Source organism: Coturnix japonica, chromosome 1, assembly GCF_001577835.2.
Source record: "Coturnix japonica isolate 7356 chromosome 1, Coturnix japonica 2.1, whole genome shotgun sequence".
NCBI classification, from domain to species: Eukaryota; Metazoa; Chordata; class Aves; order Galliformes; family Phasianidae; genus Coturnix; species Coturnix japonica.
The window spans coordinates 32048405-32074300 of record NC_029516.1 but is presented as its reverse complement, the minus strand read 5'-3'; the positions used below and the strand labels follow the sequence as shown (position 1 = coordinate 32074300).

At 41.2% G+C, this 25896-nt stretch overlaps 1 protein-coding gene across 1 annotated transcript in view; it reads left to right on the top strand.

Annotated features, from left to right (window-relative positions):
• The first annotated feature begins 3587 nt into the window (after nucleotides 1-3587).
• CPM (carboxypeptidase M) overlaps nucleotides 3588-25896 on the top strand; it is a 30536-nt gene continuing 8227 nt past the window's right edge. The window contains exons 1-3 of the mRNA XM_015856241.2: nucleotides 3588-3692; nucleotides 3775-3925; nucleotides 19753-19850. Of these exons, the coding sequence (XP_015711727.1) occupies nucleotides 3675-3692; nucleotides 3775-3925; nucleotides 19753-19850 (267 nt within the window). The 5' untranslated portion in view covers nucleotides 3588-3674. The remainder of the gene's footprint in view (nucleotides 3693-3774; nucleotides 3926-19752; nucleotides 19851-25896) is intronic.

Genomic DNA, 25896 nt, shown 5'->3' with positions numbered 1-25896 from the left:
TCCCACTGAATCCTCCCAATTGCTTTATCTGGACAACAGTGTCCATAATACTTCCACCTTCTCACCCAGGCTTCAGTCTTCTCACCTCCTCAAAACCCCTATATCTTCCCTTCCTTTTCCTATTCAGTTCCCAGAAATCCAGTAGTTTCCAGCCCACCAAACTTCCCACTAAACCCTCCTGGCTTTCCTCATTGTTAGCCCCATGTACTTAGCTATCAAGGGACCCAATATCCTACAGTGGCTAAATTAAATTCTGCCATTCCGGAACTAATCTATTTTCAAATTAGGCTTAATTTTGTGCATTAGTGAAAGGGCAAGTATAATAAGCCAGTTTGAGAGGAGAAAGATAAATCCAAAACATTTTACAAGTGCACTTCAATACCCAAAACATAACACCAAAGAACACTGCCTTGAACAGGGTCATGTTCCCACGCTTTCTGTATCTAAACAAATAAATGCTTTAACCTACTGTGGAGCAGAACTGACCTGTTCTACCACAGCACATGACAGTGTGTGTTGTCATACAGTAGCTCAAAATCTCTGCCGTATGCAGATTCTGCTCTTTGCAAGATTGGAGAATTGAAAGGCTTGTTAAGCAGCTAGTTGTGGTTCCAGATTCTCCAGCTAATTCAGCGCTTGTCTGGACAGCTTTAAACGATACCAGCTGCTAACAGTCCCCCTTGGGATAATTTTCTAATTGTAGATTACCAGACACAGCAGGGTATCCCTTTCTTCTCCAGGGGTAATCCTTGTGCTGGGATGGAGGGAAGGAGATTTATGAACCAAGTATGCAAGCCTCAGCTCAGAACTGTCTGCATAGTAGAGACAACTAATAAGCTGGTGAATGCTTGAGTGACTTCTGGTGCTTTTGTTCTTTTTCATACAGGGAAAATTACTTTTGCCAGGCGAAGAAGCAGCCTGTTAATTCAGCACCGTGGGTGTTGTATTCCAGAAGGGCTTCATCACAGTTTATTCCATTGATTGGTATCTGGGTTTATACTAATTCAGGACTGAGAAGTTGTACAAAGTTCGTGCTTCTGTGTCATCACTTGTACTGAACTCACCCATCTGATCCTTCTCACTTGAGAAAGACTTTATCTCTTGTTTTTCCCACACCACAGATCTAATCATGAGGTTCTTGTTGCTACCTAGACTCAGGCTCAAAGAACCTGAAGCTCCAGTCTGTAAGCCTAAGACATTATTCCAGATGAGAAAGCTTTAAAAGCAGGAGCAACCCTTAAAAAAAATAAATAATAATAATCTTGTTAGTGGCTTCTTTTATTTCTCACCAAAAATATTTTGAAGCTTCCATCATAGTGTGTGACACTAATTTTTCTTACCAATCTTTGGAAAGTGATGAAATCCTGTGTGACAGATGACAAAACACTGAGCAAGATTACAAAAACCAGGATTTGTTTTGTGACTGGCTCTCAAAAACCACAAAGCTTCCAGAATTTTTAACTGCTGAGACCCTTTTAAGTGTATTTCTATAGTGGGTCCTACAGCGCATGAGGAATTTTTCCTACCTGTTGCTTGTGGCAGGATTTTCTTAACGTGTCACTAGAGGGCAACACAGCTACTCATATCGTTGCACTACTTCCACCTACTTCCAAGTAACTGCTGAGATTCACAGGTGAGAATTTCACTTCAAAAATTGTATTTTCTTCCTACAAAACTCATGCTCAGGTGCTTGTCTTAATAGTTGCTTGTCAAATACATTTCACTGGATGATCCTGGACGTTTCCAAGAGGAGAGTAGTTAATACTCTTTACAGCAATAAAGCTTCATTTACCTTGCTTCATCATAGGGATCATTTTCCATTGCAGTGCTGGGAGCGATACTTCTGTCAGTTTCAGCCTTGACACACGTGGTGCCTGATTTTGACAACAGGAGATTCATCACTGACAGTTTTACACAGTATTTGGTCTTTAGCTCTGACTCTTAACAACGACCTTATAAATTGGTATATCATTTCCAAGCTCAGATTAAACAGCCCTTCTCAAGAGCAACAGGTATCTTCAAGCTTTGTACTTCCTGTTACAGTGCAGGCTGAAAACAAATAAACAAACAAAAACGGACTCTGTTATACATAACTCATATAACACCCCAAAGAATGACTTGTCTTTTCTTGCACACTCCTGGCGTGGAAACCATCCATCATTTTGAAGTGTTTTTGAAATTCCTAAAACCTGCAGCCCTCTCATTTAACCATGACTGTGTTAAATACAGTAAAGAGCGGTGTGATTTCAAAAGGAGATAGTGCTGTGCAATTATCAAAGGTGTTTTTAGTCATTTCTCTGAGATTAATTTTTACAGCCCCCTGTCATTGCACAATGCTGCCAACACCCTACTCAGAGTCATAGTTCTCTGATTCCACGTGATTACAGCGGGATAGTTTCCAAGTGTGTATATGTGGGATTACCAGTGAAATATACTTTCTTTCCTGCTTACTCAAATAGTGTCACCAGATCATCCTTCAAGGTGCCTATATATGTATATACACACACATTCAAGTCTCACATGTTGAAACGTGAGACCTACGTACTTGTCTTCTGCCTCCTGCTTCTCTGAACACATTCAGTGTAACCCAACAGCTTCTCTCCCATGCCACGTAGCCTTAAACACTGTATATTTCCCTTGTCATACAGCACAAGGTAGTTCTTCCCACGAACTAAGGCTATTTAAGATGTCTGAACACAGATCTCTTACCACTATTTTTGGGTGTACATGCTTTTGTTACATTGGGATATAGATGCTTGCACCAAAATACACTTTGATGTTTTGCTTAAAGCTTCTGGGTTAAAAAATAATAAGAACAACCTTTTTGTTTATCAGAGCCTTCTATGCAGAATACAGGATCTGCAGTTTTGGATTGGATCACACAGACTTGCTTTTCTAAAATCAGAAGGTGGCAGAGAGCATCCTGCTGTGAGCTGTGAAGAAAACTGCCCTTAGCCTTGCTCACCAAAGTTCTTCAGAACACATGAACACTTGTATTCCAGCACACAGCTATAGCTACAGTGTATTTTAGAAGAAATCTTGATGAAGTCTCATCTTTCGATGCAGGAACTTCATTTTTTTTTTCCTCTCAGTCCTTTTTGAATCCTAAAGAAGACAATAAAAGGTGATGAAAACGTGTCTGCGGTGAATCCCAACAACAGCATATGTGGTTAGCACAAAAAAGCAACAAGAGAAGCACTTCATTTTGTAGATATAATCCAAGTAATTCTAAGCCTATTAAAAACTAATTTTAAACAAAAGCTGCCGAGCAGGGATTTTGTCAGATTTGGAAGCCTGTATTCTCTTAGGACTCACTCCACACGCATCAGGCGCGTTTCAACCCCTCCTAAACCTCATGGGGACCAAAATGAGGGGCAAAACTGTGGGTCACGGAAGGGGAGGAAGAGGAGGTGGCAGATTCACTCTGAAGAACACGATGAGGCCACGCCACCCCCGCGCTGACAGGAGCCGCCCGCCGCTCAGGTGAGAGCCGCCGGCGGGGCGGGTAAGGGAGCTCCCCCCTCCCCTTCCCCGGTCCTCCCTCAGCCCCTGGGCGGGCCGGGGGGACCTGAGTGGATGGAGCCGGCGTCAGTCAGGGGCAGGGCGAGGCCGGGCGGCGGGGATGGCGGCCCCCACCCGGCGCTCCGGCTGCAGTTGTGAGGAGCGGTGGCAGCATGAGGACGGGCGCTGGGGTAGGAAGGGTGGGAGTCAGAGCCGGGCGGTGACGAGTCCTCAGCGGGGTCACGGGTATCTGATTCGTCTGCTTCTTTCCAGGAGGCGGTGGGCGTCCTGTGCCTGGTCTCTCTGGTGGCCGCGCTGGACTACAAGTACCACCACAGCGAGGAGCTGGAGGCGTACCTGAAGGAGGTGCACGCCGCCCACCCGGCCATCACCCACCTGCACAGCATCGGCCGCTCGGTGGAAGGTGGGTGCTGCGGGGAAGAGCCGGCTGGGTTTGCTTTGTTGGGGATGGAGCCGCGGGGTCCTGCTCTAACCGCTGGCCGGGTGCTGTCTGCTTCGGTCTCTCCTGAGTTCCCTCCGCCTCTTGCTTGAGCCTGAGCAGCCAGCTCTGATGTCACTCCGGCGCTGCAACTTAGGTGGAAGTCCTTCCAACACCCATCTCTGTTCCGAGTAGAAAGTAACGAGTGGCGATTTCAGAAGCAGGGCTGTCGTTCAGGAGCTTGAAGCATATGTATCCCATGGGCTAAGTCCCAGGTGGGGCTGTGAGGAGGTGTGTGCCTTCTCACCTGTGATTTATGTTCAGAACACCCTCTCTCTTGGCCTTATCTATAACCAGAGTAAAAAGGGACTGAAAGGAAAAAGGGTATCAAGTACCATATAGAACAGAGAGTGAAGATTTAGGATTTCAGTCTTGACCCAGGCAGGAGAAATCTCACTCAGTAACCACCTTTCAGATCTTACGTATTATAACTTATTCTTTTTTTCCCCTCTGTGATTGGTGCTTCATTGCAATGCTTTATTTGGGGGTTAAAGCTTTTTGTGTTCTTTAAATACTAACCTTTCTAATATCTCTATTAACATATTTAATAAACACTTGCTCTAACTTTGAGGAAAAAGGGGGGAAAAAAAAGGCTAAGGAGATCAATTCAAAAAGACAAACGTGAGGTGTAAAACCAGATCATTCCTTGGAACCGTCTCGTCCTCTAATCCCACTTCTTATTTCTAGATTTAAAGTATTTGAAGTTTGTTTTGTTTCAAACCTATATTCTTCTAGGTAGGTAACAGTGAGGAGTGCTAGCAGTTTATTTCTGCACATCCTTCCTTGTGTTATTGTAACTTCTGGTTGAAAAGAGTCTGGTCTGTTTCAGCAGGGTAGCAAACAGCTGTCAGGTAGCTATGGACATGTGATTTTTGTCTCTGTGCACGTCTGCACTCATTTCTAAGGCAGTCTTTTTATGGGAAGGCTCAAACAAGACAGAGAATCTTAAAGTTAGTTACATTGTGGTGTCCTTGCTTTTGTCAAAGGCAGAATTGTATCGGATTATGTTTATTCACACAAGAAGTCTGTACAGTTCCTCATGTACAAACTAATTATCTACATCTTTGTATCCCTACCTTGAGGGGACTTAGGTAACTTCTTATTATTTTTTTAAAGATATAACTTGATTCTGACTTTTCTGGCACAATCTCTGTTGGCTTATCTTTCTGCTGGGACAAAAAAATCCTCATTCAACCTGAGACTGAAATTTTGGCTCCTTCATATCTAGACATCTGAAAGCAGATAACACGAAGTGTTTAACTTGTCTGACTTTAATTAGCATGAAAACAAACTGGAAATGCATCACCTCTTGATGTGAATGAGTGGTGCCCTGAGACTTGGTTCAGGCTTCAGTATGTTGCCTTCTGCTTTGCCAAACTTGTGGGAGGGAGGAGAATCATGTGGGCTCTCTCTTGCTCTGTCAGCATATCTTCATGATTCCCAAAGAGATTACCAGTTACTCTGTGCACTTCTTGCACACCTGCTGTATTCCTCTGAATGGAATAGGTGGACAGTAGAAACGTTCTCAGCGTCAGGTAAGGCAGAGTGACAATGGAAAAAAGATGAAGGGGAGAAAATAGAAGTACTGAACTTTTTTAAGCAATAAAAAGATTCTCATATCTGTTAAGGAATTTTCATTTAGAACCCTGTGAAATATGGTAGAGGATGGAACTGAATCATGATCTTTCACTTCGCTTGCTCATACTAAGAGAAAGTTTTGTGACAGATTAATCTAGTATTATATACTGTCATTTAGATTTGAATTATGATGAATGTGCAGTGAAAACCTGGGTATTTTAATTATATTTTTGTTATTATTAATTTACCTTTGGCTTGAGTGAACCTGGAGCTCTGCAAGGGTTTAGGATCTATCCTTGAAGCCCAGATAGGCAGGCCTCCACTGCCCTACGTATCACCACTTCCAGAGATGACTGCATGTAGTTCTTCTACAGGAATAGCTGGGTGTTCTTTATGCCACAAGTCACACACACTCCAGGCAGATCATAGGGTAATTTAGGCCTTGAGGCCAACTACCTTAAGTTGGCCCTTGTGGGCTAACTTAGTTATGATGCTCAGGGCATTCTCCATTCGAATGGAGACTGCTAGGATAGAGATTCTATAGGATCTCTGAGTACCTGATCCAGTACTTATTTACCTTTGATGTAAAAATGACTCTTCTACTATCTAATTAGAATTTGCTTTGTTGTGTCTTTTTGCCGTGCACCTGTAAGAAGGGTCTGGGTCCATCTCTCTATAATCATGGAATGGCTTTGGTTGGAAGTGATGTTAAAAATCATCTAATTCCCTGCCGTGGGCAGGGCTTACAACACAGAAGGCCACCAGCTTGGTCTCAGATCACCTTCTTGTCTTGCACGTGCCTTAAAATAGCTTCCAGGAAGATCTTCCCAGGCACTGTGAGGGCTCACCAGCCTGTGATTCCCAGGACATTCCTTTCTCCATTTTAAAAACAATGTGATGTTTTCCTTGCCCAACAGCCATGACTTTTCAAATAGTGGATTGGCAATAAATCAGTGTTTCCTCAGAACCCCGGGATGCATATCATCCAGTCCCATTGACTTATATGCATTCAGTCTCGTGAGGGGTCTTTTATTTGTACTTCTCTTACTCTAGGATAGATTTTGCTCCCCCAGCCTCCACCTAGAGGTTCAGAGACATTAATATATCTTCCTTTAGTTAGTGGAAAGTTGTAGCTGTAACATCATTCAGGTCACCCAAGCCAACCTTCATCAGCTTCTCCTCAGGCATTCTTCAGTGTTCTAATAATCTCAATGGCTCTCTACTGAACTTTCTTTGGTCTAACAGTGTTCCTCTTGCACTGAGGAGCCTATAGCTAGATATGGTACTATACACATAATTTTCCCCCATCAGCACTAGTGAGTTTATAATTTCCCTCATGCTGCTGGCTAATGTTCTTGTTGATGCAGCCAAGCACAGAAGTTACGTTTTCTGCTGCAAGAGCACTCTGCTGGTTCATGTTTGTCTTTTTGTCCCTGTGCACACCCCTCCAGCTCCCTGCAACTCATAGCTTGCAGACCTGAAACCTAGGTAGTCAATTTGCAGCCTGTGCAAACATGAAATAATTGGATTGATAATCCCAATATGAGGTGGTTCCGTTCCAGGAGGAGGACTTTGTATTTGCATTTGTCAAATGTCATGATCCTTTGGTTGAGAAATTCCTTCAGCTTGTCAAGGCCCCTTTGAATGGCAACTCTGGCCCTGCTGACAATGTTACACAGTGTCAGCCTCAGTACTGGCCCCTGAGGAATGCTGTTAGTGACTTGCTGTTGCTTGAACCACAGATTGCTTGGTCTTACAATTCAGCCTCTTTCTGACCTTGCTGGAGCCTACTGATCTAACCCATATGTCCCCATGTTTGCAAAGATACTTGGAGGGGTAGTTCTGATGGCCTCACTAAGGTCAAGGTTAAAGAAGCCCAGTATTCATGTCTCTCCCACTGAGCCAGTCACTTCTTCATGACATTAAGCACTCAAGTGTGATTTATCCAGATAAATATGAGGGGAGATTTAGAGAATGTGTTCATTTGACATGCTTGTACATAAATGGCAAAGTACACAACAAAACCAGTACCAAGAATGTTATTGGAAAACAACGTAGAAGATGTTCAGTCTGTTTGTGGTAATTTACATCAACATGTGGAACTTCACAGCTCCTCTGCCTGTTTACTGGGAAGAACGTATTCTAGATTAGCAACGGCCTGTTCAGTCTTCATGTCTGTACACTGAAAGAGATGGTAATTACTTATCTCATTTCACCTTGGAAGTTATTACCATGAAGTATGAGAAGAGGGATATGTAAATGCAGTCAAAAAACTTAAGCAGGAGTATCAAAGGTAATAAATGAAACCTCAATACCTGGAATGTGTATCTGGCTCATGCAGGTGGAGCATTGGGTACTGTATTCTGGTCTGTCTCCATGTATGACTAATAGTGGCCTTCTCTTTCACAAACTGAAAGAAAAAAAATACTCCCTAAACCTAATATTGATGGAATGGGTTAGTCAATGGCAGATGACAGTTCCCATAAACGCTATGAAGAATCCATTCATTATGCAATTAAATTCAAGGAAGTGTGGTTCCTCCCTTCTTGGAGACCCATCCGGACAGCAGTGACAGGCACGTATCTGCCAAAAAGAACTTTGCTTTCCTCGTGAAGTTACTTCAGGTCAAACTGTGGAAACGTGTGGTGGCTCAGGACACTCTTGTTCTTTGTTTCTGATGTGTTGTTTGAATAAGCTTGTAGAAGACCTTTGGCAGGAGCTGTGTTTTTTAATCTGCACAGTATTCAACCTCAGTACAGTATGTATGCTCTATAATAATAGGGAAGACTGCGCAGCTGTGTCAGCCTAGAGAATGGGATGCAGTGTGATCATAATTAACCTTGCCTGCCTAATGCCAGCCAAGTGGAAAACAAAGACCGACTCTGTAGCTAATGAATCTTACAGTGTCTTACTAAAGAAAGATGATATTTCAATGCACGTATTATCCATAGCTTTTCATTGTTGGAAGTAACATGCATTTATTTTATTTTTTTTAGAAGAGTGGGTGGAGGGGAAGGATAGGATAGCAGACTTAAGGTTGATAATTAAGTAGTCCTGGTGATGATCTTATTTGGAGAGGATAAGCAACATCAAAACAGCTGAGTGGCTTTTGTAGTAGATTCATGCTTGTTAAAATCTTCTTTTTGGATACACTCTGGATTTGGATAAAGTTGATAGCAAGGCAATTTCAGCTTGTTTTAGAGCTATATTTTCTGGAGGCTAGTCTGCATTTTTAGATTTCTAGTTCAACTGGAATAGTTGTAAACGTCTTCCTTAGGCCACTGAGCAAAGGAGGCTGTATGTGGTTCACCTACCTCTACTTCTACTCAATGAAGAGTTGACTTAGAAGGCTAACTCTTCCTTGGCCAATTCTATCATCAGAGAAACAAAAAGGACAATAAACTGACCAGGTTTTATTCTGGTTTCACTAGAAGCTTTCAGAATAGGACAGCTTTGCTGCAAGTAGATAAAAGTTGATATGTGCTTTTATTTCTTTTTTTTTAATGGCAGAACTATGTGTTTTAATCATCCTGTTTACTATTCAGTTGCTGTTTGTTGCTTTTGAATTGGCATGTTCCATCCATTGATCTTGAACGCTTTTCCAACTCTTAACAGTAAACAGAAAAGAATATCTCATTTATTGGCATTCTGCTACCCCTGCTCTATAAACAGAGGCTGACACATGCAGGCTATTCTTGCTTGGGTGTGTTTGTACATGTGCGTATGTATGTACTACAGCGAAGATGTACTTGGCAGGGCTGCCAGAAGACCAGGTTTCTCGCTGGCTCAGAGGAGGTGCCTGCTGGAGGTTACCACATCACCTTCCTGCCCATGTTCATGGGCTTCCCTCCTCAGAAAATAGAAGAGAGTGCCAAGTGCCCAGGTCTGCATCTCATAAACAGCTGTCTGTGAGCTGAAGGCCACACTAGTGATGAGGACTGTGTAGTGCAATAGGAAGTGTGTGCCTACCTTGTAATACAGTTGGAGAACCTAAACAGCTGTTCCAGATGTCAGTGGGACTTAGGCCTGAGATGGATGAGGAGTTGATGTTGATCTGCTAACGGTGCTGATATTGTGTGATTAATGCCTGTGGGTGTTTAGGGGAGACTATTTAACAGAGGAGCACAGAATTCTGGATTGTTGCATTCCAGTGAAAATATTCAATAATAAAAGATTGACTACTGTATTTGCCTTCTCTATATATTGATAGAATTAAAAATGTAATAATGACAACTGTTAATTTTCAAGATAAAAAAAAGAGCATGCCTAGAGGAATATCCACAAAGAATATGATATCTTTAAAGAGAATATTGTGGGTCTTTTTGTGCATGTACATAGTGAGAGAGGTGTTAATGTATACGATATATAATGTATACTGCTTCTTACTTTTGAGTGACACCTGCAAATGTCCTTTCTCCTGCCTCCAGTCCTTGATAATGTCTCCTCTTTTCCCCCTGCTAATCTCCCACCTCACAGATCTCCTCAGTTCTGTGAATCACAGGCTCATCATCCAAGCATGGTGGGTGTAGATAACATAAGCATTGAGATTTTCAGTGTTTGTTTTTAGAAACAAGAATGAATGGGATGTGTCCCACTCTAATGGCCCCGTTTAAAACACACTAAAGTCATCTGGCTCAGGTCTAGGGTTTCATTTAAAAGCAAGCATTCTAAAACTCACTGTGATTGTTACTTTTACCCATTTTTGCTTCATTTTTCCCTCTCTCCTCACTGTTCTCTGACTGCTTCTTCTAGCAACTTAGTTACCAGAGTAGATTTAACTACACATACTTTACATGTCTGACTACAGGAGCAAAGCCACAGTACTTCCACCTTCTACAGTACTTTGACTACTGTAATGCAACATCAGTCATTTGTATGCAATTAATCTTCTGATAGCCAAATGTTACACTTTTTTGTCTGATAAAATGACTTAATTCTGTCAGCGATGCCCTGACAGACTGCCTATACTTCCTACACAATTTTGAAAGAGTACTTAGTTTGGGCCAGTGTTGCACATTTGGCTTGAGCGACATTTAAGACATTGAAGAAGTCAATCTTAGAGGTGTAGAAACTGACCTTAAGCATGTTCCTGTTCTCTTGCAATGAGGACAAATAACTTGCTTAAATCTCTTTCCTTACCTTTACTATGAATTGGTCAGTTCTCTTTGCCTTCTATGTGGTCTCCTACACCTAAAAAGTGATGATGGAAGTGTGTGTGCACGCACATGCAACTCAAACACAATTCTTATAGAAAATATTGTTAGAAATGTTTTGGTTTTTTTTCCTGTGAAATTTACCAGATCAGAAATTCTTCCTAGAAGAGGAAAATAAAATAAAATAAAAATAGAAAAAAAAAAAAGGAAAATAAATAAAAAGGGGAAGAAGGAGAGAAAAAGACTTTCAAACAACTGCTTGAAGGAAACCTGTCTTAGCAATGTAGTCCAAACACTTTTTGTATAAAAATCTTTTCTTGTACTGGAATATTTGTGTTGTAACTTTGGAAAGGAAATGTAATCTACTTAGAAATAGTACACAGTTCCTGTGAGCAGAGTTTATCTATAACCTGAGCTGTGGGAAAAATCACAGCTTTCCTGCCTCCTCTCTGCTTCTGGACAACTAGAAAGCAGGGAGCAGAGTGTATTTGTCAAGCTTTTCTTCCTTTATTTACAGTAGTAAAGTACAGCCATCCTGTTTTTCCCTCAGTAAGGCTTTACAGGTTTCCACATTTGCTTAGACGTAGACAGAAATGATGGCTGGGTGTGATTATTACCAGTAGCAATGCTGTCAGCCTTCTGTGACTTGAAATTACCAAGTGCAGCTGGTGGGTACAGTTTGATTCATGTCTGGTTACATATCCCTTAACAGGTTTTGGGAAAGTAAGTAGGTAGAAATGTAAAATCAAACATACAGTCACTAACCTTCAATCAGTACAAATGTAAATGTACTTACTAGGCAAGATGCAACTTCTAACCCTGAAGCATTTCTTCCTTAGATTGTTCTTCTACGTTTGGTCATGTACAGAAGAGGTCTAGATTCTTTTTTATAAAGCTGGATTTTCCCTTGTGAATGAAAGTTGAATGCGTGCAGTTGCTATTTCTGCTTTTTTTCCCCAACTTCTTATGAATTAAGTAGTTAATTGAAATGAGAGACAAATGCGTAGGTGTAGGTGTAGCTCTCTTTCCCCTCTCAGTGAAGAGGCTGCCATGCCTGTAAATGATTCTACTTTGGACACAGGAACTTTTATCATCTATGCAGTAATTCAGACATGAGAGAGATTAAATTATGCTTTAAGAAGAAAGTTTTGCAGCTTGATGTCTGGGGCTTACTTGCAAATTCTTATTGTTTTGGGGAAGTTTGGTCTGTGGCAGCTGAAGTTGTTTGTCTGAATGATTGTAGCTGTTGCGTTACATGCTGAGTTCACAGTAGATTTAGGACAGATGAGTTATGTTTCTTTTTTGTTCCTAGCAGCTATGTTTTGCATCCATGAGTCTGCATTTACCTGAGACATTTGAGCAAGGAGAGCTTGTACAGATCTGAAGAAATAAAATTTGTCCTGAGGCTAAAATAATGGAAACTCTGTTTTCAACAAGAGTCCTACTGTGTCATTTCAAAAGTCCAATCTGGTTCAGTGTTCTTTTCTCTATGAACAGCTAGAGGAAACTCTTAAGAATAGGTTAAGCACAGAATACTTCCCCAGGATGTGCTCCTGGCCACGTGCAAATTGAGTGATTCTGAGAAAGCACATTTCCTAATTGTGATGACTTGAGGTAAGTTACAGTACAAATCTCGCTTTGATGCACAGTTGCATTTGGCTGATCTTAAAATCCAAGAGGAAACAAAAACCACCATAACACACACCTTTGACAAGAAAAAGAACTAAGTTGCTTCATCTGCTGTTGGTAGTCACGCTGCCTGGATTTTATGTTCCTATGTTAATTAAAATGGATTGCCTTTCCTAAAAGGCAGTCACTAGGATTTCTAGAAAGACTCTTTTTTTATGAGAAAATCTAGAAGCAACTGGTCAAACTAAGGTAACTTATTGACTAAACTGGGAACAAAGGTGATGATGATAACAACTGTATTGTTTAAAATAAATTAATTGAATTTTTTCCTGTCCAAACAGCTTGATTTAAAAAAAAAAAAAAAAAAAGCACCAAATACAATGTCTAGAGATGCCAAGGATGCTGAAGGAGATATGCTGAGCAAGTCTCTTGGCAAGGTACATCAACACACCAAGGCCTCCAAGTATACTAGTGACTTGAGAGCCATCTAGGAGCAACAGCCTATGGAGTCCTTCTAGCTTTCTTCTCCCTCTCTTGGCTTCGAGTGGCAGGAATAGTTTTGGCCTCCTCTGCCTTTGGCTTTTAAAAACAAACAAACAGAAAACCTAGGCCAAATAAAACTGTTTAATCTGGATAAATTACACTGAAACCATCCCCCTTGTTGTGCCTGGCTTGCATTATAAGCAATCACTTTGGTTGTGATAATCCAGTGGTATTACTGTGAATTTATAGTATTTCTTTATACTACGGATACAGTTGCTTTTCTGAAAACTACTAGAGTAGTACTAGTACTAGAGTAGTTCTATTTGACACTTTTCTCAGAAAATAATATAAATTGCACGTCTGTAAATGTGGTTTAAAGATCCTGTGCTAATAGAAGCAGGAGTTGGTGAAGAGGAAGAACAGTCTGTTTGGTTTCTGGGAATGAATATGAAAGCAAGGAGTGTAAATAACAGAGAATGCCTATTTAGTGTAATTCTATGTGTCCATGGAGTTTTCCCCTCAGTGACCAACACTGAATGGGATTAGTGTATGTGAGTTTAAAAACAGTATTCCCTTCTGGGTTGTTTTTGTTTGGATCTTTCTAAAATGTATTTCTATTTCTTGCGTTCATATACAAGGTGCTGTTGTAGAATCTGCCCTGTGTTGGCAATTTTCCATGTTTTTAAATATCAAGAGTATTGTCAGAATGATTATACGAACTAGAAATGGTACTGCATGATGAGTCACGTATATGTGGGAAACGGAGGATTGTTATCATAAGATACAAGTCCCATGAAATTGCTGAAGCAGCTATAGGTGTCACGGTCAACCAAAGATGTGTTAATCTTTAGGCAGATAAGCAAGAACTATGTGCTGTTCTGACCCCCTTCTGTTCTCAAATGCTTTGATTACAAATGAACAGTATCTGAGGTTATTCCTACAATCTTGCTTATCACTTGCTGACTCTAAATTGAATTGGCTTATTCAGTCTCTGGAAACAGGTGCTTATTGAATATAGAGACGTTATTGTTTTTGTTATATATAACCTTCAGACATATGCATTCTTTTCAGAGATAGCCATAAGCCTCTAAGAAAGGATGCAATGGAAGAGACCAGAAGCAAGAAGTCAAACAGCATCATCAGCACAGTAACTGTCAATGTTCTCTGGTTGAACCTTTCTAATCCTTTGTGTCTTGAGAAATACTGCCAACTGACAGAAATGAGACAGTCTGTATCACTTGAAGGTTGACAAGTAGAAATAGTACAGGGTATTCCTAACACCTTGAAACAGCATGGGTAGTAAGTACATCAATTAAGCATTTGCTTCCCTATGGATGATTTTCACTCTTGACTGCAACCCTATTAGGAACAGCGTGGCTAGAATAGTTCTTGTGAAGTATGATCTCTTTTACAGCTTCTTTATTAAGCAAGGTACTTGGGAAAGCAAAGCAAGTAGCAAGACCTTTGCCCCCTCTCCCAGGATATGAAGTGCTATTGATTTTTGGGGTATGGGTTGGGCACAGTAATCTAATGTTATCTGAGGATCTCTTAGGTTTGTTCTGCCTACACGTGCACCACACTGAATACTGTTACACTTGCGTGAATAATGTGTGTGACTGATCTGTCTTTAATACTTCAAAATACCTTGAGGAGTTTCTTATGTTTTAAGTGTCATAGCTTCTCTTGGGATATGAGTTTTGTCATTCATTACTAATGGAAATCCAGTCCAAGCCTTCAGATAATCCTTTCTACCTCAGTAGACCATGTGAATATGGTACACTGACAGCGAGGATAAACTGATGCAGTCCTGCAGTTGCTTATGCATCTGTCTGGCCCTTCGTTCAGGTATGCAGGTTATTCAGAGTATAAACTGTACATCTAGAATGTCTGTTTTCTGAGCAAACACAGCTGCCTTCTACTGGCTGATAATTTACAAAGTTTATATCCCTGCAGGATACTTTATTTTTTTACTTACTGTAGTCTAAAAGATGCTTTATACAACAGTCTGGCTGGCTTAAGCTTTCATATTTGCTCATGACTATAATGCTATTTCTGCAGTACTACTGTATCAGTCACCCTGATTATTTATGTAACCAAAATCATTCAACGTGCTGCTACCTCTCAACTTCTGTTGGAGTCTGAATCAAGCTGTGTGTGCTGTCGGGCAATCCTCTTGCAGAGACAAAATAGCTTTAGATTTTCCAGCTTGGATTCGTGATGGCAAATCTGAGTAGTTAAAGCCTCAGAAAAGAGGTGTCCCGTGCTGTTTGTAAGATACCCTGGCATATTTCTGCAATAAAAAGAAAGCTGTCAAGATGTCTTCGCATCTTGCATGGTAATAGTTAATTTGGATTTACACTAGTGTTGCATACTAGAATGGAATACCCAGAGACATAGCAGAAGGTTGCCACAGTTAAGGAAATGCTTCCAATATTAGTATGCAATGTTAAAGAGGATTAAAGTGTGTTTGAGAGATTGTGTGGGAATTGTGGTGTATCTACAGAAGAACTTACCAAGGAGCAGCTCGTACCATCCTGTCTCCCCGCAGTGTTTTGTATAAGTAATGCATGTGGCAGTTATTTGCATCGTTTCTCTTTCTTCTGTCAAACCATAATTATAGTAGCGGCTGCTTTTGCAGTGGAAGCTCCTACATCAGCTGGTATGTTTATTTCATGACTGTTCTCATAGTGGAATCCAGGCTGAAGCTCTTCTGCTTAAACTGGAATTGAGTATGATTGCTACGATACAAGCTATGCCTAAGGTGTTACCACCACCCTATTATGCTGTCATAGATCAAAACCTTGCCTGTTTAGTCCCCTTTCGCTTCTTATCTTGCACTGCTTTGATTGTATGTTTTAGGGAACAGAAACATATGTTTAAGCAATTTGTGCGGTGCACAATAGAATGAAGCCCTGCTAGGTTAAGTTGTCAAGATTGCTGAAATACCAGTGGTGCAGAGCAATCTGAAGAATTACGACAAAGTTGTTTATACCTTCTATTTAACTGCTCTATACATACTAACATGGTTGCTCCTGGAGTTGAAAGATGCGTGTTTATGGATAAACCACCCTGATGATTTGCTACTTCTTGTCAAACATGAGGAAAAACTTACTGCTTCTGCTTAAGAAAGAGGATATGAAATAGAAAGAAATGTAAATTGTTGTGGCTTATTTAAAATCTCAAGGGTATTGCTCGAGGTCCTTACTTTGATTTAGATAATGACTGGTATCATCCTGTCTTTTTTCTTAGGCTTGCATCTTGCTTTTTTTTTATATATAGGCAACGAAAATGGATCCACATAGATTCATACCCGAGGCTTTGATTTAGACATCTAAACGTTCAACTTTCCAGTCAGAGTTAGAATAAGTTTTGCATGACCTATGCTCAGTGCTGTACTACTCAGATAACTTTTTAGTTAGATCTGGAGCCAGCACGATCTGGTTTGGGGCTTCGTGTCTTAATTAGCATTGGTCTTCCTCTTCTCCCTGCCTTGTTCCTTCTTAGGAAGGGAGGTGCCTCATGGATAGGATCTGCAGCAATGTTAAGGGTCTGTGGGGTATGGATAGCGCATTGTCTAGTTAGTTCACTTCCTAGCTACTACTGCCTTTGGAATAACTCCTTTTCATAAATGGAACTATAAAGAACAAAGAGAAGAATAGCAGAAGTAAACTTCAGAACAAAACAGGGAGTGTAATCCAGGCTGCAAGGCCTACAAATAATCTGGTTTCTTTCTCACTTGTTCAGGAGATTGGTTTCAGTTCTCCGTTTTAATTCCCAGTTTTTATGGTTCTGTTTAGAATATTGATACCGTGTCGTGAATGTTGCATGGCCACGTTAGAAAACTTATCAATAAATCTGCTCACCCTACCAGAAACTGTGTAATCGGGCTTTGCTCCAACACAATTACAAATGCAAGTTTGTCTTGATTATTTGCAGTGTAGTTCAATGATTGGCTGAAATCATTTCTGGTTTGGCAGTGAGGAATGGTTTCTCAGTATATGTTCAGTTGATGCAAAGCATGGGAGGTGGCTTAGCTGTTCACTTCAGCTATGAAAACAGTGTTATCTAGGGTTTACTGATTAAAGGAAACATTATCTGCTGAATCTTCTTATATGCAGTGAATTACTGTATATGGAAAGAATCTTACATCATCCCTTATAGGTGCATTATCCAGTACTGCAGGCTGAGCAGACCCAGGAATTTATTTTAATTGTTAATGGTAAGCTTAATGCTTCTCACAAGCTGGAAGTGCTAGGAAAATAATTGATGTCTCAGGTCATGGGAGTGTTTATCATTATGATGGCCCTCATGCACACAAACTATAAACAGATTAAACATTCATGCTAGAAAAACCAATTTAGATCAGTACTTAATGCTAGTCTATACTTAGCTCTTCCTTCTGCTTCCCATGAGGTCCTTGAGGATGATCAGAGGTTTGGATCACCTCTCTTATGAAGATAGGCTGAGGAAGCTGGGATTGTTCAGCCTGGAGAAGAGAAGGCTTTAGGGAGACCTCATTGTAGCCTTCCAGTACCTAAAGGGGGCCTACAGGAAGGCTGGGGAAGGACTCTTTGTCAGTGAATGCAGTGACAGGACAAGATATAATGGTTTAAACTATAAGAGAATAGATTTAGACTGGATGTCAGGAGGAAATCCTTTATTCAGAGGGTGGTGAGGTGCTGCAACAAGTTTCCCAATGGAAATGCAATGGATGTGCGTGTTGCCCTTAGTCAGATTTGAGATAGACCTGATGGTCTTGTTTAGTGTGAAAGGAAGCAGAGGCAAGTCTCAATATCTGGTTATTGGTGAGAAGATCCTTGCCCTTCTTGGGACTACAGTACTGTTTGTCTATTGTAACTGGTTGGGTATTTCATATGCTACATAATTAGATATAGGAAAGTAATGCAGACATGATTAGTATATTGGTTGGCTTGAAGTCTCGATTCCACTTTCAACTGCTTCACCTTTTAGGTCACTGCTTTATGTTTGTATGGGAAATGAGAAAAGATTTGAGGAAACTAATGCTTTTGATTGGCATGTATTTCATTTCCTCTGAGAGGGCTTCTGACATGTAATACACTCAACCTGCTGTCTCTAAGCTATTTCGAAGACATGCCTGTGTGCTTGGTGCTCACTCTGATAATAGGCAGTTCTGGAGTTGGATGGATCTGTAACCTTACAGAAAGTGTATGCCTCCTCTGTAGGAAATAAGTGATCTACAGCTTAACTATATTCACTTCCATCTAGAAGAGAGAGCTGGGACTTGTTCTGTTTCCACAGAATTGCACAATGGCTGGGGTTGGGAGGGACCTCTGGGTTTTGGAGGAGAGAAGGAACAGGGTTCTGGGTGCTGGTGCTTCCTTCCTCTTTTCTGTTTGAAGGAAGATGTGCATAAAAGCTGGTATCTTCGGCTTCTTCACTCTGTATCTTGTCTAGACTTACAGAAGTTGAACTCTTATTTTTGTTACTATTATTAATGAAACATTGGCTCTGCATGCAACGAAGTTGAGTTTTTCTCACCAAAGCACTTACTACAAACTCATTTCTGGATGTTCTGGATGACTGCTTGCTCACGTTATCCTTTGTAGTGTGTGTAGGTGGTGGCATCTCTCAGCCTTGTGTATGTAAGGATTGGGTCACTGTCTTTGAAGTGACTGTGTACAACTAGGGAATGCTGGCAGCACTCCTTGTTCAGTCTGTCTGCTGGCATTGCTGTCTCATAGCTTCCTGATCCTAATTAACCTGAGATTCCAACTCAACCTGTGAAGTGAGCTTAGCTTGGCAACCGCTGCCTTCAGTTTTAGTCAGTTCACAGTTATTTCAGTGCATCTTGTAGTACTTCTGGTTCAACATCTATCTCCGTTTGCTAAGATAGTACAGTTGGTGCAGCACTCCTGTTTTCTTTTTAGCTGTGTAACTGGCTCCTTGCAGCTGGACCAGGAGGGTTGTAGATCCACAGTAGTGTAGGAAGTAATGCTCTTTATAGCTGTTCTTGCTGATAAATAATAATAGCTGGACTCCCTGGAGATAGCTCATAGGTCCCACTGAGCAGTGTGTGAGAGCTGGGGGCAGGCAATATGCATGCAAGGCCATTAGCAGCCCACAGGCTGTGACTGATGCTAACAAGGAACTGGTCCAGTTTCTTTGCTGCCATTTACTGTGCTGCCTAGTGGGAAGCACAGTTCCATAGAAGAGCTCTGAAATGCCACAATATCGCTACCAATAATAACAACAACAAAAATGCCCTCTCCCATTTTAAATTAGGACTTCCAAAATATTTACTTATTTTATTACTTAAATAAAACTCAGCTTCCTGTGCATCCTTACTGATCTTAACTAACGCTCTTTCTGTTGCTGCTAATTCTTATGTTGTGAATTTTTGGGACATGTTTCTGTGCATGCCGTGTCCTTTGTATTTTTTCCCTGAGCAGTAATTCATGTATGTGTTCAGCTTTTCTTACCTAGTCTTTAATTAGGGGGAAAGAAAGAAAAAAGTTTGTTCTTTGTAATAAGTACGAATACTTAATACTTATACTGTAATAAGTCTGAATACTGTGTATTTGCTTGATTAACTTGATTGACAGTCTTGACTGTAGAATTTGATTAGAAAAATATTTTTTTCCTCCAAACCTATTTTCTACCGCTATTTAAATGTTCTTGACATTTCAGGATTCACAGCACGCTTTCAGTTGGAAGACAGAACATTTGTTCCTATGACTAATTTAACAAGTATTCCTATAAATAATTGGACTTGAAAGCGCTATTATGGGATCGTCTGTGCAATTATGAAATATGGGAACTTGTTGGTCTTCTTGATGACCGGCTCTTGTGTACTTTTTTTGTTCTTTAAGACTTGCCTCATTTTGTACTTTGTTTAAAAAATTGTCTTTTCCCCTTCCCCTCTTAAAGGTAGAGACCTGTGGGTTCTTGTTCTGGGAAGGTTTCCAACCCAACATAAGATTGGCATTCCAGAATTCAAGTATGTTGCTAATATGCATGGGGATGAGGTACGTTTCAACTTTTGCAATGTCACTTGTATCAATTATATTTACCAAAAGTTTAAGGTGAACTTATCTCAGGCTTATTATTTGAAATACACAATTATTTTATCAAAATACACACTTATTAGATCTTTGTCAAGAAATATCCTCAATGAATTTCAAGAACAAAGTTCCTTTGCTCTGGCAGAAGTGTTTTGGGAGACCTCCCATCGTTACATCTAAGACCTCTCAAACAGAAAGGATTTTGTCTTCTCCATAAGAATAAACCTAGAGGTTTAATTTTACTGGCAATGAATCAGATGTAATGGTCTGCTTATTACCAGCCAGAGATGAAGTATGGCTGATGGAACTCTTCAAATCCATCCTAAGAGTGAAAAATAATTATTGTGAGCCACCAAATACATTTTTAGGGAGGCAGATTCTCTTAATAACCTTAAGCTAGGACTACGTACATTTACCTAAGATAACACGATGAATACAAAAGCAAAGCAACTTAACTTGCTTTGGAAATAATGCTAATTTATTAACGATAAAGAAGAATAATGGTGATTGTGAGATTTCCAGGAGTAATACGTAAATTTTAATAGACTGCAAGCTTCACTCTTCTCTCTGATCTTTTCTTGCCCTCTATTTTCTTTATTCCTTTATTTTTCCCTGCTCTTATTAGGTATGTTTTGGATAAAATTAAGCTAACATATTTCTGTGTAGACTTTAATGTTAAGGCTAATGAATTCAACACAGAAGTGGCAAAACTTGTCTTTATACACTAGACTGAATACTAGATGAATAGATGAATACTCATCTGTTTTCCTTGGTTTTGGAAGTGTATCCAGTGTAAAGCATTACAGATCACAAGCTATTTCTATTATCAATACTGTGTCTGAGCACTTGCATGCCTACAGGCACTTGTGATATTCCATGCCAAGAATTTTCCCTGAGTCCAACTAGTTTCACCTGGTTTAACAGTGGCTATGCTCAAAGTGCTGGGAGTCTGACTGCTCTGGGATTTAACTCTTGTGTGGGAGTAAGCTGATTCACATCCTCAAATGTTTAAGTGGTACTGGATGCCCATTGCAGAGCCTGCAGCTCCTGAAACCTGTTGTGTGTCAGCAGAGGAGTGCAGGGTGCCTAGGGATTGCAGCTGTGTGTGACAGTCCCTACAGGCTGCCAGAGAAAGCTTCAAGACTGGCTACAGATGAGCCAGCTTTGGTGGAAAGGAGTTGGAGGGGAGAATGCCATCTTGTCCAGAGTTTCAAATCTGCTGGAACTGGACTGTAGAAGGGCAGATTCCTGCTGCTTCTCCTTTTGAGGTGTTCACAGTGAGGCACTCCTGCTACTCTTGCTGCCTACTGAGATGTGCATAAGAAACTTTGGCTGTGGAGATGCTCAAAGTTTATGTACTTACATGGTTAGGTGTTGCTAGAGAATAGGCAACCTGGCTTGCCATCTACAATCTAGATTTTTTTAAGTTAACTTTATAACAAATGAAGCAAAATATCTAAGTGCTGTTCACACAGAAGTGTTATTCCTTGAGCTAACAGTGCTGGAGTATTAGGTGCTGTAGTATGTGACTCTCTAATGAGGTTCATTCTGGCTTGTTCATCAGACCAACCACACACCTAGGAAAGGTTCCAGAATTAAGGCTGATCCTCCTTGTCAGGCCCCCAACCTTTGCCTTTCTTTGTGCATGGATATCATACGCAGTTGGTGTTTGTTTTTTCAGTCTGACCATAAATGTGTTTCATATGGCAGGAAATGAATTCCTCGTATAGACAAGCATTGGAGAATTTGAATATTTATTCCCATAATCTAAGATTCTGCTGGACTAGTCACTGGGGAAGGATTCAGCTTCCCCTATAATAGATTAAGCAGATAAGTTTTTCATTAACTGTATGACAAGCTCCAACTTGTGTTCCACAGGCTTTCATAACTTCAGATTGCAAGGCTGTAGCCTCATTGATCTCTGAGTTCCTCTTGTGCTTCAGAGATGCTTTCCATTAGTGGTACACAGCGAGGAAATTCAGTTCTATTGCTGACACTCCCCCTTTAAGCTGTCACAATAATACAGACGGCGCTCATCTTTGATTCAGTCAGTGGGCTTCTCCTAAAAGCACTGGAAAGCCTGAACTGTGTGTGCACAGACTGTTCTCATGTGCTGCTGAAGGGAAAACCTGGGTTACTTGGGGGACTGCCAAACAGGGAAGCTCCATTAAAATAGACAGAGTACATAACACTAGGAATAGAGCACTTCTATCAGAATTGGGAAGGTTATGTTTAGAGTAGGTTAAGGGTTTTTTTTTTATATATAGCATAAAACATGGCTGGCCAAAGCTGAATGATTTTGTCTCATGACAGCCATTGCCAAATAGAGCGAACTTTTGCCCTACATCCCCAGAGGTGCAACAGGAGACTTTTCCCATTGTTTCTGTGCTTGAATGAAGTTGGACAGCATTTTTAGCAGTACTTCTTATTTAGCCTAAGCCAAACTAAAGCTGATGATTAGAGATCGTTCTGTCACTTTGAACCGTGCTGGATTTGAATCAAAATGGCACTAATAGGCTGCACAAAATGCATAGGCCTGTGAAATGTTGGTGAAGTTTGCTGTAGACAAGGAAAGTTTCCTGCTGCTCTGAGGCCTGTTCGTTACAGTGGTAGTCCCTGTGTTTGAAGTCCCGAATCAGTGCTTTGATTCAAGCAGCTTGAAGCAAATTAGAGCTTTGTCTGGTTTGGTTTTCAGCTGTTCTTCTCTGTAGGGAGCAGCAATGTGACTTACTGTATTTTTGGTTGTTGGGGTGGTTTTCTTTATCTTTTTTTCAGTTGCAGCTCATTGTGAATTAGGCAGCAGCCCTCAGCCCTCTCCTGTCCCAGGGCTGTGCTCTCGTTGAAAGAGTTCCTATTCTATGTATACAGTTGCACATTCCTCTTTGGGGAAAAACTCATTCCTTGTCACAGTGACCGATGCCAAATCCCCAGACGCTTTGAGACGTGCAGCTTTTGACCAGCAGTACTGCTGAGTGCACAGCTAAGCCTCGGGATTTCATTAGTAGGCTCTTTCTAAACCATTTATATTTAGAAGAACTCTAAGGGAAAGCGTATCCAAACGGAGTGTAAACTATCTATGTGTTACTGCTTGTTCTCTGTAGCGTATTACACAGATGTGTAGTTAGAGGAGCACACTTACAACAAGCAGTAGCATCACGGAATTCATCCCTTTTCCAGGGTGATAGTACTCATGCCATCCTTCTCTGAAACCATCCCCTTCTGATAACTTAGTTCAGCTGTATTTTGTCTCTTTCATTGTATATTGGTGGGCCTGGACCAGACTACCTGGAAGGAAAGAGTGCTTTTATTACTGGCTTGACTCGTGATTTAGGTTCATGCAGCTATACCCCATGTTGTTATGGACATCTCCATAGAAGGGTTTCCAGATTGGAGTAGCTGTATTTGTGATAATTGGAGCTCTCAAAAACAAAACAACAGGGGGATAAAAAAGCAGTGAATCTTTTGTAGGATGTTGTGACTTCATTTCCAGGGGTGAATGGGAGCTGTGTTTGTGCTATCATAATATCCCCATATGGTAAGATGTTATTTTTAATCACCAGGCTGGGCAAAAGGTTGCATCCATATACTGTAAAATGTGCTATAATGAATTCTCAGGACGTGTTCTGCTGTCCTTTATCCATATTGTACAAGATATATTATACATATTTAATATATAGGGAGCTATCTTCTACCTGCTTTCAGTATCAGCAGATACTGTATAAAGAAAGTTGGAGGCATGAGGCATTTTGAAATTCCCAGCAACTGAACCTGGTTTTTAACCTCACTTTAAGACAGCACGATGCTGCTGAGATCTATTTCAACACAGGTAGAGCTGCTGCCTGCCCTCAGTTCCTTTCTGATCTTGACTCTCACCCTCCTGAATGGGAAAAGCAGTGACCCATATCTCAGCCATGTGAAAGCTGTGCAGATCAGAATTTGCCCAGGCAGAAACTCCTGCCAGCTGTTAGTTCAAAAGCAGGCTGGTGTTGTGCTGCTACTTCCTTCAGTTGTAAAACAAACTGCAGTCCCTACACGTGGTATTTCCATGGTGATCGCTGCTGTAGAAAGAAATGGGTGTGTGCCAAATGGCATCTGCACAAACGGTGCCTTTAAGACTGGTGGATTTTAGTAAAGTAGGACAAACATAGTGGGGTGTGTCACAGCTGTGCATAATAATTAATGCTCTACAAGTGTTAAAAAAGAATGTCTTACATGTGTGGCATCTTAGCGATAAGCCTGAGGGCTGCTGGTTTCTCTGCTGTAATGCTGCTCCCTGAGGTGGGTCTGTATGGGAGTTGGGGCTGGAGCAAGGAGAGGTGGCAGGGCTGCGCTGTTCCCAAACAGGTCCTACCTGATGGGTTGGATCTCTTTCAACATAGTTCAACTGAAAAAAAAAAAACAGGCCATGTTTAAGGAAAGAATTTTGATGTTTAAAGATGGGCAGAGTCTATCCACCCATAGTGCCCTGGCATTAGGTCTGTACCATGGGGTAATAAAAGTGCTTTAAAAACAGAGGTGATAGAGTGAAGCGTTAGGGCACAGGTACAGTCATAGCTAACCTTAATCTTTTAATGAGCTGCAGCTCAGGCTTCTCTAAATGCTTCAGCACCTGAGCTGGGTGCTGACCCGGCTGTGTCAGAAGTGACTGTCAGTAGGTTTAAACTGCGTGTTTACAGGAAGGACAGTCACACCCTGCTCTGCAGATCCATGTCCTACAACACACACGTGGCTCTGCATTCAAGACTTCACTTGGGGATCACTGAAAGCCTTTTCTAATGACTCTCTCCCTCTGGGGCACACAAAGAAACTTGGGTATCTGAAAGTAGCAGAGAATCTTAACACCTGACTGTCCCTAGGGGTGGGGAAAAGGGCTCATCTGAGCTATGGCAAAACAGTACACCTGGATGAGAGCCATTGGAATAATGCAGTTAAAGCCAAAGGCGTGAAATCTTTGCTCTGCTCCCCACATCTGTGTATTAGATGAGAGGCATGTTGAGGTGTCTGTCCTTGATGTTACTGTCAGCATCTTGCCTCCGGCATATCTAGATTTATTTGAAGTCCTTTAAGTTTAAAAATAATAATAATAAAAAGCTTGTAGCTTGGTTCCACAGGTACAGCTGAAATCCCCAGTGTCAGGGTAAATGTTGGCTGGGCATTAGGTGCTTTCTGAATGCTTGATCAAAACTGGAGCTATGCTTTCTCAAACTAAGTCTTCCCCTTCCTTCAAGCACCTCCACATGTGCCTTGTCAAGAAATCTGAGGTACTCTGGATCAAAGCAATTCGCTTCTGTTGTTCTACCAAAGCTGAATGTTAATACACAGAGTTCAGAGTACCCTCTGTGGCAGGTGGTAGCTGAATTGTTCTGGTACTCGGTACTTGGATATGGCAATAGCTATGCAGGGGATCCTATAGCATAGGATTGTTTAGTGCTCTATGTGTAAATAAGCCTGGACTTAACTCTGAATTACCAAGTACATCATACATCAAGCACTGCTGAACCACCGTTATTTATGAACATTATCCTTTTTCAGCCACCTTCTCTTTCTGCATCTTTCCCTTTCTTTTTCTGCTTCTCTACCTCTTTTTTATTTATTTATTTATTTAAATCTTGAGAGTACTTTTCTCACCAGACACTGAGGAGAAGTAGTGTAGGACCAGGGGCTCTTTCCCACTCCCTCCATGGAGCAGCCCAGTCTTGCCTGCAGTTCAGCTCCCTGTGTGTGGTAGGGCTGTTCTTGTTTCTCTGAGTCTGCTTGCTTTATCTCTGATGCCCAGGGCCATGCTCTGGCTGACATCTCTCCCCTCCTCTCTTCCCCCTGCCCTTCCTGCTTCCCAAGATGTCTATCACCCAGCACTGGAGCTGAGCTGCTTCTACAAGACAGGTTCTGTCACATACCTCCTTACACCTCGCAGAGTAAAGTTAGCAGACCTGTGGAGTGGTCTGGCTCCCACGTGCTGATTTGAAAGTTGCCAGCAACGTGGGAAGTTGGGTATCTTTTTTCCCCCCAT